Here is a 12,527-nt window from a genome sequence, read left to right on the forward strand (position 1 = left end):
TTTCTGCCCCATTCTCTCTTCTCCGCTAGGACTTTTAGTGAAGTTGCTCAGTACTGTGCCTACCAGGTTCCTCTGTCCATGGAATTTTCCAGGCAAGAGTATTGGAGTGGGTTGCCATTTTCTTCTCCAGGGGATCTCCCTGACCCTGGGGATTGAACCCAGGTCTCCTGCATTGCAGACAGACACTTTACCCTCTGAGCCACCAGGGAAACCAAGCAAGTTAGTTTGCTTGAGGTTGTCCTGTAAGTCCCTTAAGCTTTACTTTTATTCCCGTCCCCTACTTCCCCACCTTTTTTTCTTTTTTTTTCTTTTTTCTGCTCTGATTAAACAAGTTATTTGCTCTGGTCCTTCTCCAAGTTCACTGATCCTTCTTCTGCCTCATTTATTCAAGTGTTTGAACCTCTCTCATGTATTTTTCAGTTTAGTTATTGTATTTCAACTCTGTGTGTTCTGTTTTAATTTTCTTATATTTTCCCTCTCTGTTGAAGTTCTCACTGTATTCATTTAGTTTTTTGATCCCATCATCTACTCACATCAAGTACACACCTCCCTCATCCTAAGCTCCCTGTAGGTTGATTCAGGTGAATACCTGCAATCAGAATGCTTGTCCCTTTTGCCTTCTCACAGGCCAGGACAGCAGTGACTGCCCCGAGTAACTCAGCAGAGTTAAGGATGGTGCAGAGAACTCTAGAAAATGTAGAGAATGCAGTCTGGCTTAGGGGGAAGCTGCAGGCAGAAGTCCAAACCACAGCCTTGCAGGTGAGGTTTTAGCCAATCAGAAAAAGGATTTTAAGCTGACACCCTTGTTGCTAGTAGAAATATTGCATGAAAAGGCCTGTGAGATCCAGCAATTCCCAGATGTGTTGCAGCCTCCACTGTACAGTCCTAGAATAGAGCGGAGGCCACTTCCCCCTTATGACAGAGGGGAGGGGATGGGCCAGAAGCCTCTGTTTATTCTGAGAAACCTTGAAGTGGAGCCTGAGGGGACTGAGGCACCTTCAGAATCCCTCTCTGACTTTCTTTGTTGCCCCCTTCAACCCTATTACTGGTCTCAGTTTGATGTTCCCCCTTTATGCTTCTATCCCACCCTGGAAACCCTCCTAGCCTGGAGCTACCCTGGTCCTGAGTGCACCACTGTAGTTGTGGAAGCCCAGTAACAGGTTCTAAATCTCAGGTGCTCTGGGATTATGCACATAATTCAGAATATTGAAATAACTCATTGTCTTCATGTGCCACTAAAGGAAACTTCTTGATGTTGCTTTTTCCCTATTTCTTTCTATCTGGTAAACTCCATATATATATAATTTTTAAGATCCTGTTCACACTGTTTTCAGAGAAGGCAATGGCAACCCACTCCAGTACTCTTGCCTGGAAAATCCCATGGATAGGGGAGCCTGGTAGGCTGCAGTCCATGGGGTCGCTAAGAGTTGGACATCATTGAGCGACTTCACTTTCACTTTTCACTTTCATGCATTGGAGAAAGAATTGGCAACCCACTCCAGTGTTCTTGCCTGGAGAATTCCAGGGACGGGGGAGCCTGGTGGGCTGTTGTCTATGGGGTCGCATAGAGTTGAACACAACTGAAGCTACTTAGCAGCAGCAGCACACTATTTTGAAAGGAGACCCTAAAATTCAGGAAGAGAGAGAAAGAAAAGAGACACTTACTGTCTTATTAATTTTTCCAGGTACAATTCTAATTGCTCTACAGTTTTTTAATACTGCCCCTAATCATGGGTAAGATGCATCCGATAAATGAAAAAAATTATTTAAAAAAACACAATTGTATGTCTGCCACTGGAGATTTGATGTTTAGGCCTGGCACAATTTCATTTGTATCTACAAGCATCCACTCCCTCATTAACACTATTCAAGCTCCAGGAAATGCTTCTCCACAACTTTTGCTGTCTTCTGTGTCTGAATGGTGTTAATATTTGTGGATTGTGTCTCTGCTGACATCAGATGGTTCAGGGAGGATCTGAATAGCTGAAGAGATTTTAAGAGAAAAATCAACTTAATTTTCCAAATATTTTCATTCAAAGAAAAGAATGCAATGCATTCTTGTATAATAAAAAATCACTTGCCATCAGGACCGGTTGACAAATTTTGTTTGTTTTCTTGTTCCACATATCGACCTGATATTGTCAACAGTTACTCATGGTAGATGAGGAACATTTTACAATATTAAACAAATCATATCACATGCTAGCAATGTAATGCTCACAATCCTTCAAGCTAGGCTTCAGCAGTATGTGAACTGAGAACTTCCAGATGTACAAGTAGGATTTAGAAGAAGCGAAGAACCAGAGCTCAAACTGCCAACACCTGTTGGATCATGGAAAAAGCAAGGGAATTCCAGAAAAACATCTACTTCTTCACTAATTATGTTAAAGCCTTTGTGTGGATACAACAAACTGGAAAATTCTTAAAGAGATGGTAATAACAGACTACCTTACCTGCTTCCTAAGAAACTTCTATGCAGGTCAAGAAGCAACAGTTAGAACCAGACATGGAACAACACACTGGTTCAAAATTGGGAAAGGCATATCTCAAGACTGTATATTGTCACCTTGCTTATTTAATTTATATGTAGAGCACATCATGTGAAATGCTGGGTTTTACTGCTCTAAGTACAGAGGGATGAATCACAAGCTGGAATCAAGGTTACTGGGAGAAATAGCAACAACCTCAGCAAGATGATACCACTCTAATGGCAGAAACTAAGAGGAACTAAAGAACTTCTTGATAAGGGTGAAAGAAGAGAGTGAAAAAGCTGGCTTAAAACTCAACATTCAAACACTAAGATCATGGCATCTGCTCCCATAACTTCATGGCAAATAGGTGAGGAAAAAGTAGAAACAGTGATAGATTTTATTTTCCTGGGCTTCAAAATCACTGTGGATAGTGACCACAGCAATGAAATTAAAAGATGCTTGCTCCTTGGAAGAAAAGCTACGATAAACCTAGACAGATATTAAAAAGCAGAGACATCACTTTGCTGACAAAGGTCCAGACAGTTAAAGAGATGGTTTTTCTAGTAGTCATGTACAGATGTGAGGATTGGACCATAAAGAAAGCAGAGCACGGTAGAATTGATGCTTTCAAATTGTGTTGCTGGAGAAGACTCGTGAGAGTCCCTTGGACTGCAAGGAGATCCAATCAGTCCATCCTGAAGGAAATCAGTCCTTAATATTCATTGGAAGGACAGATGCTGAAGCTGAAGCTCCAATACTTTGACTACCTGTTGTGAAGAGCTGACTCTTTGGAAAAGGCCCTGATGCTGGATAAGATTATAGGCAGGATGAGAAGGAGGCGACACAGGATGAGATGGCTGGATGGCATCACTGACTCAATGGACATAAATTTGAGCAAATTTGGGAGACAGAGAAGGAAAAGGAAGCCTGACAAGCTGCAGTCCATGTGGTCGCAAAGAGTTGGACACATCTTAGCGACTGAACAACAACAACATCATTCTTAAGTTTGTATATATGAAGGCATAGATATAAAATGAAGTAGGACTCACATTTTACATAGAGAAGTCTGAGGCAAAAAGGTTCAATATTTTGCTGATTGTCATAAAGCATATCAGTGGTAGAACTGCAGCCCAAAACCATTTCCTTCAAGAGCTATGTTCTTCCCACGGCATCTTAAGACCTCTTAGAGTGTCTAAGCTAATAAGGTGAGCATCTCTGTGACAATAATTTTATCTCCTTGAAATATGATCCCCACTTATTTTCCCCTACCCCAAACCCCAAAACAATAGGTTTTAAGTAAATATCACAGACAAGTCTACTTCTGAATAACTTTTTTTCTTTTCATTCTTTAAACTCCTGAGGTATTCAATCTTTAGATCTTTTATAACAGAGAAAATCTTCACCTGAAATGTTTATTCACTGTAATTTGGCGAAGACAGTGCCAGGCATTAGATTGAGAAGCTTTGAAAATAACGTCTGCCCAGGGACAGATGAGGTATTTCAGCTCCAGTTCTCATTGGTTCCTTTCCTAGGGACTCTCCAATCCTGCCATACATGGGAGTTCCCATAGACTTTTATTCTGTGAAGTGGGCTCACCAGATCCACCACGTTCTTGCTGTGTTGACTACCATTACTTCTTCCTTTGCTCTCTATTATGTCTGGGATGGTGGCTCTGCGGATCCCCAGAGGCCTTTGGACAGCAGCTGTGATGGTGACACTGGCGGTGCTGAGCACCCCAGGGGCTGAGGGCAGAGACTCTCCACGTAAGTGCAGGGCAGCTGCTCCCTGGAGCCACCACTCTGGGGAGCAGGCTCTGAGGGACCCTTGGGCTGGGGTGTGAGCTCAGGATACTGTCTTTCATCACACATTTCCTCCCATTGGGAATGAGGGCTATGTTACATTCTCATTTCCACCCTCCAAGGACAAGATAAGGACGATCTCCCTCTTACAGGTTTGAGCCTGGGTATGACAGGCAGGAGGAGACAAAGTGTGTATCTACTGTAAGTGCTAGGACAAAGTGAGCATGGGTATCTCTCTCCCCCCTTTTTTAGAAGATACAAATTTCTCCAAAGGAAACACAGCAAAATTTGTCATTTCAGGGTCCCCCAAGATCTTGCGTGGACTAAATACTGTGGGATCCTGGGTTGGCGGGAAATGTAGGGCAGTAGTAGTCTCTGTAGGTTCAGAATTTGAGGAAAAGACTCTACAGTCCTGACTCTGAGTGGAGGGTTTATGAAAGCAACTCCTGGTATTGGAGAAGCTCCCTGGGTGACCACAGACAGAACCTTAGCCTCAAGTTTCACTGATTTATGGTCAAGTAGTGACTTGAGTTGGAGAAGGAAATGGCAACCCACTCCAGTGTTCTTGCCTGGAGAATCCCAGGGACGGGGGGTGGAGTAGGGGGCTGGTTAGGCTACCTTCTATGGGGTCGCCCAGAGTCAGACACTGAAGCGACTTAGCAGCAGCAGCAGCAGTGACTTGAGTGGGATTCAGAGACTTAAGTTGGGATGGACCAGATTTAGGAGCAAAGAGAACGTAAGAACGGAATGATATAAATATTGAGAAATCATTCACTTCAGACACAGGATTAATATCTTAATATAAATTCTCTCTCAGTCTTCCTAAAAGCCCTACATGTAGGTATAAAGACTTTTCCCACAACTATACTTATGATACAGATACTCTGTTAAGGATCCTGTCCAAACTGGTAACTATCTCAGTTTAATTGGAATCCAATTTATCTCATTTGAAAGTCTGTGCTCTTTTCATGAATAAAATGCTCCTTTCTATGACTGGGAAGTTGTTGGTTCCTTCTAGCCACACAGGTGTCGGTGGGGGCGGCAGAAACTAGGAGTAAACCCAGGTGTTGCAAGGCAGACACTTTGCCGGGGGCAAAGAGAATATGTATGCTTGGCAGGCTGACTCCCCGGTGGTTCAGACGGTAAAGTGTCTGCCCGTAACGCGGGAGTCCCACGTTCGATCCCTGGGTCAGGAAGATTCTGTGGAGAAGGAAATAGCAACCCACTCCAGTATCCTTGCCTGGAAAATTCCATGGAGAGAGTAGCGTGGTGGGCTGCAGTCCATGGGGTTGCAAAGAGTCCGACACTGAGCGATTTGATTTCACTTTCTTTCAGGCTGAGGACAAACTTCTTTTCTCCACCTCTTTTGTCATTCCCTGAACTCTAGGGTTTACGTCGACACTACTTTGCCTCTGAGGTTTTAAGGGAAACTGAGATTTCGTGTGAGAACATCCCCGATCCCTCTAAGTACAGAGGGAGGGATAATCAACCCGACAGACGCAGCCCCGTTTACTGAGTTCTCAGCCTCCTCAGTTTACTGAGGTCCCACCGGCCTCCTCACATCCCGGGCGCCCTCAGAGCGGGCGGGAGGCCCGGGGAAGAGCCGCTGGAGGACCCGGGTTCACAGCGGGAGGCGCAGGGCGGGGCCGCAGGGAACGGGGTTGAGAGGCGGCGGGTTTCAGGTTTAGGGACGCAGCTGGCGGCGGCGGCACCTCCCCACCTGGCCGAGCGGCCGCCGCGTGGGGCTGTGGGGCTGAAGCCTGACCGAGCGGCTCTCCCCGCAGAGGATTTCCTGTTCCAGTTTAAGGGCCTGTGTTACTTCACCAACGGGACGGAGCGGGTGCGGCTCGTGACCAGATATATGTACAACCGGGAGGAGTTCGCGCGCTTCGACAGCGACGTGGGCGAGTACCGGGCGGTGACCCCGCTGGGGCGGCCGGACGCCAAGCTCTGGAACAGCCAGGAGGGCGAACTGGAGCGGGTGCGGGCCGAGGTGGACACGGTGTGCAGACACAACTACCAGGTGTATGCCCCCTTCACTTGGCAGCGCCAAGGTGAGTGCCGGCTGCCCTCCGCGGGACCCGCCCTCCACCCGAGGCTCAGCGCGCGGAGGGGCCGGGTCTCGGGGCGGGGTCCCCGGGCCCACGGAGGGGACAGCGAGGCCGGGGCGCCTGCGCGGCGGGGCGGGGACCGCGGGCGCCGCGGGGAATGGACACTCGGAGCCCGGGACCTCTCCCCGCAGAGGCGGCGCGGCGGGCCCAGTGTGAGTCACCTCTGAAGGCCGCGCGCTGGGCAGTTCTCTCCACAAACGCAGCTTATTCCCACCTCGCTCGCGCCTTTGGTGTGTTGCTTCCGGAAGTCTGACCGCTCCGCCTGGTTAGGGCTGCTCCATTGCTTAGTTCAGGGCACCCTGCACACGCGGTGATAAATTACAGTCATGAAATAATACCTTTTCACTTTTTGGTTTCACATCATTATTCGACTTAATCTTGGCTTCTTAAATGATGTCACTGTATCACTTGTTCTGGACCTCTTTCGAGTAAGGGATGGTGTTAATTTTTACCGAGTGCCTCTTGACACATTGGCAGGTAGTGTGAGTTCCATAAACCTTTGTTAAATTAATGCATAAAAGTACGTGGTTTTCCATCCATTTAGGTTCAAGAGACAACAAGTAAATAGAGCCTTAAAAACTGATTTTATTAATTATTCTTTACTATTTTACTTAACCCACTAGAGTTAACTCTTATTGACTTGTATCTTAACAACTTAGAATTTGTGAAGGCAAGGTCTGAGGAAAAAAGTGTTTATTAAAAATATAAACAACGCTTGAATGGTGTTGTAAGGCTGAGTTACAATTTCTTAGAAAAGTTCAACAAATGGCATAATAAAAAGAGTTGGAGTTTTGGGGTCAATAAGTCTATACCATTTAACTGAATAAAAATTTCTTCAGCTTTATTTTGGCCTAAACCCTATCCTCTCCCTCCATACCCCCAACATCACCATCCACCTCAGGGGTACACCTTCTGAAAGTTAATTATACACATTTAATGGGCACCTATTTCTAGACAATTATATTATCAAATACTGTCAGTATTATGCCACTTAATTTCACAACAACCTTGGGTGTTAACAGTTAGCTTCAACACTTTATATATGCTAATGTTGGTACATATAAACAGTTTAAGTAATTACACAGTTATTCACTGTCCTGAAGTGTCCCCCAATACACAACAGTCGTTATGTTCTTTACTAATGTTTATAGGGTCTAATGGAAGCAAAGCCTCCTTAAAGCCAGTTATGACCAGAGACAGCAGTGTGTGTCTGTTCCTGCCTAGTTTCAAATTGGTAGGACAAAATGATATATTGAGGTGATTGAAAACTCACTGATTAATCCCTAGTCTGACCTCAGTGTTATCTCTACATAGTCACATAACTTTTAGCTTACTTTATACTCTTTTACCTTCTTTATCCTAATGATACCAAGTATTAATATATACTTATATTTTTTGCTATTTCAGTTCTTTCTCCATAAACATTACTCTAACATTTCTCTCTTGAACTTGTGACCTTCATTTTTCACTCCCAATCTATTTGAGATGTCAGATTTTGTAAGTCCACATACCTGACCAAGATTTCAATCAGACTCCAGCAAGGAGGACCTAAACAAGAGTTAAAGGCCCAGTTGAAAACATGATTCTTTCCAGATGATGGCTCATGAGTACCATGTAACTGGGGAGACAAGATTGCCTCCTGACCTCAGCAAGTCCCAGTTATACTTTCTGTTCACAGTGCTTTCTCATTAACCCAGCCCAACTTCTGCAAGAATCACAGAATGTTTTCTATAGAGAACATACATGATAATCATGTCTGATTTCTGAACAAGAAAGTTATTCTTAAAAGCGAGGGGATGGAATAGGGTAGGCAGCTAGTAGTTAAACTCACTTGAATGTTAAAAGGAAACTGGGGGGAAAAGAAAATGAGAGTATGTAATGTGTTATCACATAAATAAATCATGTATGAAATATTTACTACAGTTTCACACTAAGAGAATGAGGGAGACGCAGTGAAACAACTGGAGAGGTAGAGGATAAGATGTGTAGAATAGATAAGGAAGTGTGTTGAATTTCACCATGAGTAATATCTGAACAGTATTTGAGAGGATAAAGGCATTGAGGTATGGGCAAACATGATGTTTTATCAGTGTTGCTTGTTTTCAGGTTCCCTTTCTTTTCTTTAAAAAATACAAAATGTTACAAAGTTTGTATAATGTTACAAGACAGGCTTCAAGAGTACTTGAACTGTGAACTTCCAGATGTTCAAGCTGGATTTAGAAAAGGCACAGGAACCAGAGATCAAATTGCAAACATCTGTTAGATCATCGAAAAAGCAAGAGAGTTCCAGAAGAACATCTGCTTCTGCTTTGTTGATTATGCTAAAGCCTTTGACTGTGTGGATCACAACAAACTGTGGAAAATTCTTTAAGAGATGGGAATACCAGACCATCTGACCTGCCTCCTAAGATATCTGTATGCAGGGAAAGGAGCAACAGTTAGAACTGGACATGGAAGAGTTGGCTGGTTCCCAATCGGGAAAGGAGTATGTCAAGGCTGTATATGGTCACCCTGCTTATTTAACTTATATGCAGAGTACATCATGTGAAATGCAGGACTGGATGAAGCACAAGCTGGAATCAAGATTGCTGGGAGAAATATCAATAACCTCAGATATGCAAATGACATCATCCTTATGGCAAAAAGTGGAGAAGAACTAAAGAGCTTCTTGATGCAAGTGAAAAAGGAGAGTGAAAAAAGCTTAAAACTCAACGCTCAGAAAACTAAGATCATGGCATCTGGTCCCATCACTCCATGACAAGTAGATGGGGAAACAATGGAAACAGTGAGAGACTTTATTTTTGGGGGCTCCAAAATCACTGCAGATGGTGACTACACCCATGAAATTAAAAGATGCTTGCTCCTTGGGAGAAAAGTTAGGACCAACCTAGACAGCATATTAAAAAGCAGAGACATTACTTTGCTGACAAAGGTCCGTCTAGTCAAAGCTACGGTTTTTTCCAGTAGTCATATTAGAGTTGGACTATAAAGAAATCTGAGCACTGAAGAATTGATGCTTTTGAACTGTGGTGTTGGAGAAGATTCTTGAGAGTTCCTTACACTGCAAGGAGATCCAGCCAGTCTATCCTAAAGGAAATCAGTCCTGAATATTCATTAGAATGACTGAAGCTGAAGCTGAAACTCCAATACTTTGGCCACCTGATGCAAAGAACTGACTCGTTTGAAAAGATCCTGATGCTGGGAAAGACGAAGATGGGGGGAGAAGGGGTCAGCAGAGGATGAGATGGTTGGTTGGCATCACCAACTCAATGGACATGAGTTTGAGCAATGTCCAAACTGTGGGAGTTGGTGATGGACAGGGAAGACTGGTGTGCTTCAGTCCATGGGGTCGAAAAAAGTCGGACGCATCTGAGCAACTGAGCTGACTGACTGACTAAGTTTGTAACATTGTGTGTGTGTTTGGTCTCTGTTACTAGATTGCTAAATCTGTAAAAGTAGGGACTATGGTCTGTTATCTTTGGATTACCAGAGAATCCAAATTGTCGTATATATAATGTTGAATGAATGGATAAGTGAATCAACAGATTAATCAAATAATTATATGTGGCATAAACGAAGTAGAGACAGAGTGTATGCAGTGAATGTATTGGACTTCCTTGATAGCTCAGTTGGTAAAGAATCCACCTGCAATGCAGGAGACCCTGGTTTGGTTCCTGGATCAGGAAGATCCCCTGGAGCAGGGATAGGCTACCCACTCCAGTATTCTTGGGCTTCTCTTGTGGCTCAGCTGGAAAAGAATTGACTGCAATGCAGGGGACCTGGGTTCGATCCCTGGGTTGGGAATATCCCCTGGAGAACAGAAAGGCTACCCACTCCAATATTTTGGCTTGGAGAATTCCATGGACTGTATAGTCCATGGGGTTGCAAAGAGTTGGACACGACTTTCACTTTCACATATGTGTCATAAATGAAGTAGAGACAGGGTGTATGTATTTGATTATGTAGATTTCTGTGGGATGTTCACCACAGAATGGCATTGGAGGTAAGATAAGGCTAAAGCTGAGAGAGATGCTTTGTTGACCAGCAACATGTGGGAAGTGCTCTTGCTCTCAAATTCTGTGTTACAGAGCTGAGGATTATAGATGTAGCCCGTTTGAGAAGAATTGCTTTGTAGGAAGGATGTGATGGTCACTCTTGTTCTATTTTACTGTACACAGAAATGTTTATTGATCCCTAGTTAAGGGAGATCCACTGGATGAGGGCATGACAACCCTCTCCAATACTCTTGCCAGGAGAATCCCATGGACAGAGGACCCTGGTGGGCTACAGTCCATAGGGTTGAAAGAGTTGGACTTGGCTAAAGCAACTTTAGTTGCATGCACTTTTTGCATGCACGAATGCAGAAATTTCTGTGCTTTCTTAATTCTCAGTACATGTTGCTATTCCATGACTTGTGTTGATCATCTCATGACCGGCATATGAGAGTCAAAACAGTTGGATTTTCTCTACAGTGAGGAGCACAGAGACTAACCTCACATAAGTCACTAGAGCTAATCCTGATGGGCACCTTCAATAGGTGTAGGGGAAAACAAGTCTGGGTTTTTTATTTTTATTTAAAAAAATTTTAATAAATAGTAGCCTGTATAATATAGCAATTTATAATTTAAAAGTGCTTCATTTTTATCAGTGTCAACAAAGTAACTCCCATAGAATGATGACATTTATCTCTTGAGACCCCAAAGAGTAAACTGATGCATGTTTCTATTCAAGCTAATAACATGGACAAGTTTGGATCCAAATCCAAGAGTTGGAATCTGGGGATCTTCCCACTCTGGAACTGAGGAAGGACTCTTCGCCTTGAGAGATGTGCTGGGCGGTCTCATGTCTCACTGTGTCTTTTCCTGTCTGTTCCTCCCTCAGTGGAACCTACAGTGACCATCTCCCCATCCAGGACTGAGGCTCTAAACCACCACAACCTGCTGATCTGCTCGGTGACAGATTTCTATCCAGGCCAGATCAAGGTTCGGTGGTTCCGGAATGACCGGGAGGAGACAGCCGGAGTTGTGGCCACCCCTCTTATTAGGAACGGGGACTGGACCTTCCAGATCCTCGTGATGCTGGAAATGACTCCCCAGCGAGGAGATGTCTACACCTGTCGCGTGGAGCACCCCAGCCTCCAGAGCCCCGTCATGGTGGAGTGGCGTAAGGGCACTTGGTTTCCTTTCATTGTGGGCCCCACAGGACAGGGGTGGGCAGAGCTTCCCAGGTTCATCCCATCTCACCTCTTGTCCCCAGCATCCCTACTGAAATCACAGGACACAAGAGTGCTCATACCTCATAGCAGGGGCATTGGAAGAGCCTAATTACATTGTCTTTCCAGATACAGGAGCTCACTGCACACACAATGGCCCCAGAGCCCAGCCCAGGGAGCTCTGCAGGATTGACAGGTCCAAGGTTATGAATGTGTCCTTGAGGGGCAGGGACCTGCTTTCCCTGCTCATTCACCTGCCCACTGTGTCCAAGGATCTTTTGCTGGGTCCCTCACCTAGGGGGAGTTAGAATGAAGAACTGAGTTCCCCTGGTACTTCCACCTCCTGTACCTCAGACTGGACTTCAGGATTCTCAAGGGACACTGTGGGATGTGGAGACAAACACTGATGCCCAGGCTCTGCTCCCCAGGGGCGCAGTCTGAATCTGCCCAGAGCAAGATGCTGAGTGGTGTTGGGGGCCTCGTGCTGGGGCTCATCTTCTTCGGGCTGGGCTTCATCATCCGTCACAGGAGCCAGAAGGGTAAGGAACTCTGGGGAAATGGGGAAGACTTTGACTGAGACCCTCTTCTCAGGGAGGCTTCTGTCTCTAGATGTAGCTCTTTTTCCTGACCCCGACATAAAGGAGGTTAAGGTGGTGGCAGGAAGAAACAAACAAGCTAGGGAAACACCGAAGTCTTATTTTACTGATTGAAAGGTAGCCCTGCCACAAAACTGGCAGGTGGAATTCATTCTAGGGCTTCCTTAAAGTTCATTGTTTCACAGAATCCTTTCGAGAAGCTTCCTCTTTTAAGAGGGTCAGAGCACTGACTTCCCTTTCTTCTAGTGACAGTTTCATTCATTTGGGTGATTTTAACTTTGGGCAGTTAAGACTTTGTATGATGGACAGGAAGGAAATAAATTTAAAGAAGGTGAATT

At 44.7% G+C, this 12,527-nt stretch overlaps 1 protein-coding gene across 2 annotated transcripts in view; it reads left to right on the forward strand.

Moving 5' to 3' along the window:
* Positions 1 to 4,059: 4,059 nt before the first annotated feature.
* LOC136151520 (boLa class II histocompatibility antigen, DQB*0101 beta chain-like) overlaps positions 4,060 to 12,527 on the forward strand; it is a 52,973-nt gene continuing 44,505 nt past the window's right edge. For both annotated transcript variants that reach the window (XR_010660060.1, XM_065912716.1), the window contains exons 1-4: positions 4,060 to 4,234; positions 6,055 to 6,324; positions 11,263 to 11,544; positions 12,022 to 12,132. Coding sequence is in view for 1 of the 2 variants with exons in the window: in XM_065912716.1 (XP_065768788.1) it covers positions 4,126 to 4,234; positions 6,055 to 6,324; positions 11,263 to 11,544; positions 12,022 to 12,132 (772 nt within the window). In the remaining variant the exon portion in view is untranslated. The remainder of the gene's footprint in view (positions 4,235 to 6,054; positions 6,325 to 11,262; positions 11,545 to 12,021; positions 12,133 to 12,527) is intronic.

This window comes from Muntiacus reevesi, chromosome 20, assembly GCF_963930625.1.
Source record: "Muntiacus reevesi chromosome 20, mMunRee1.1, whole genome shotgun sequence".
Lineage (NCBI taxonomy): Eukaryota > Metazoa > Chordata > Mammalia > Artiodactyla > Cervidae > Muntiacus > Muntiacus reevesi.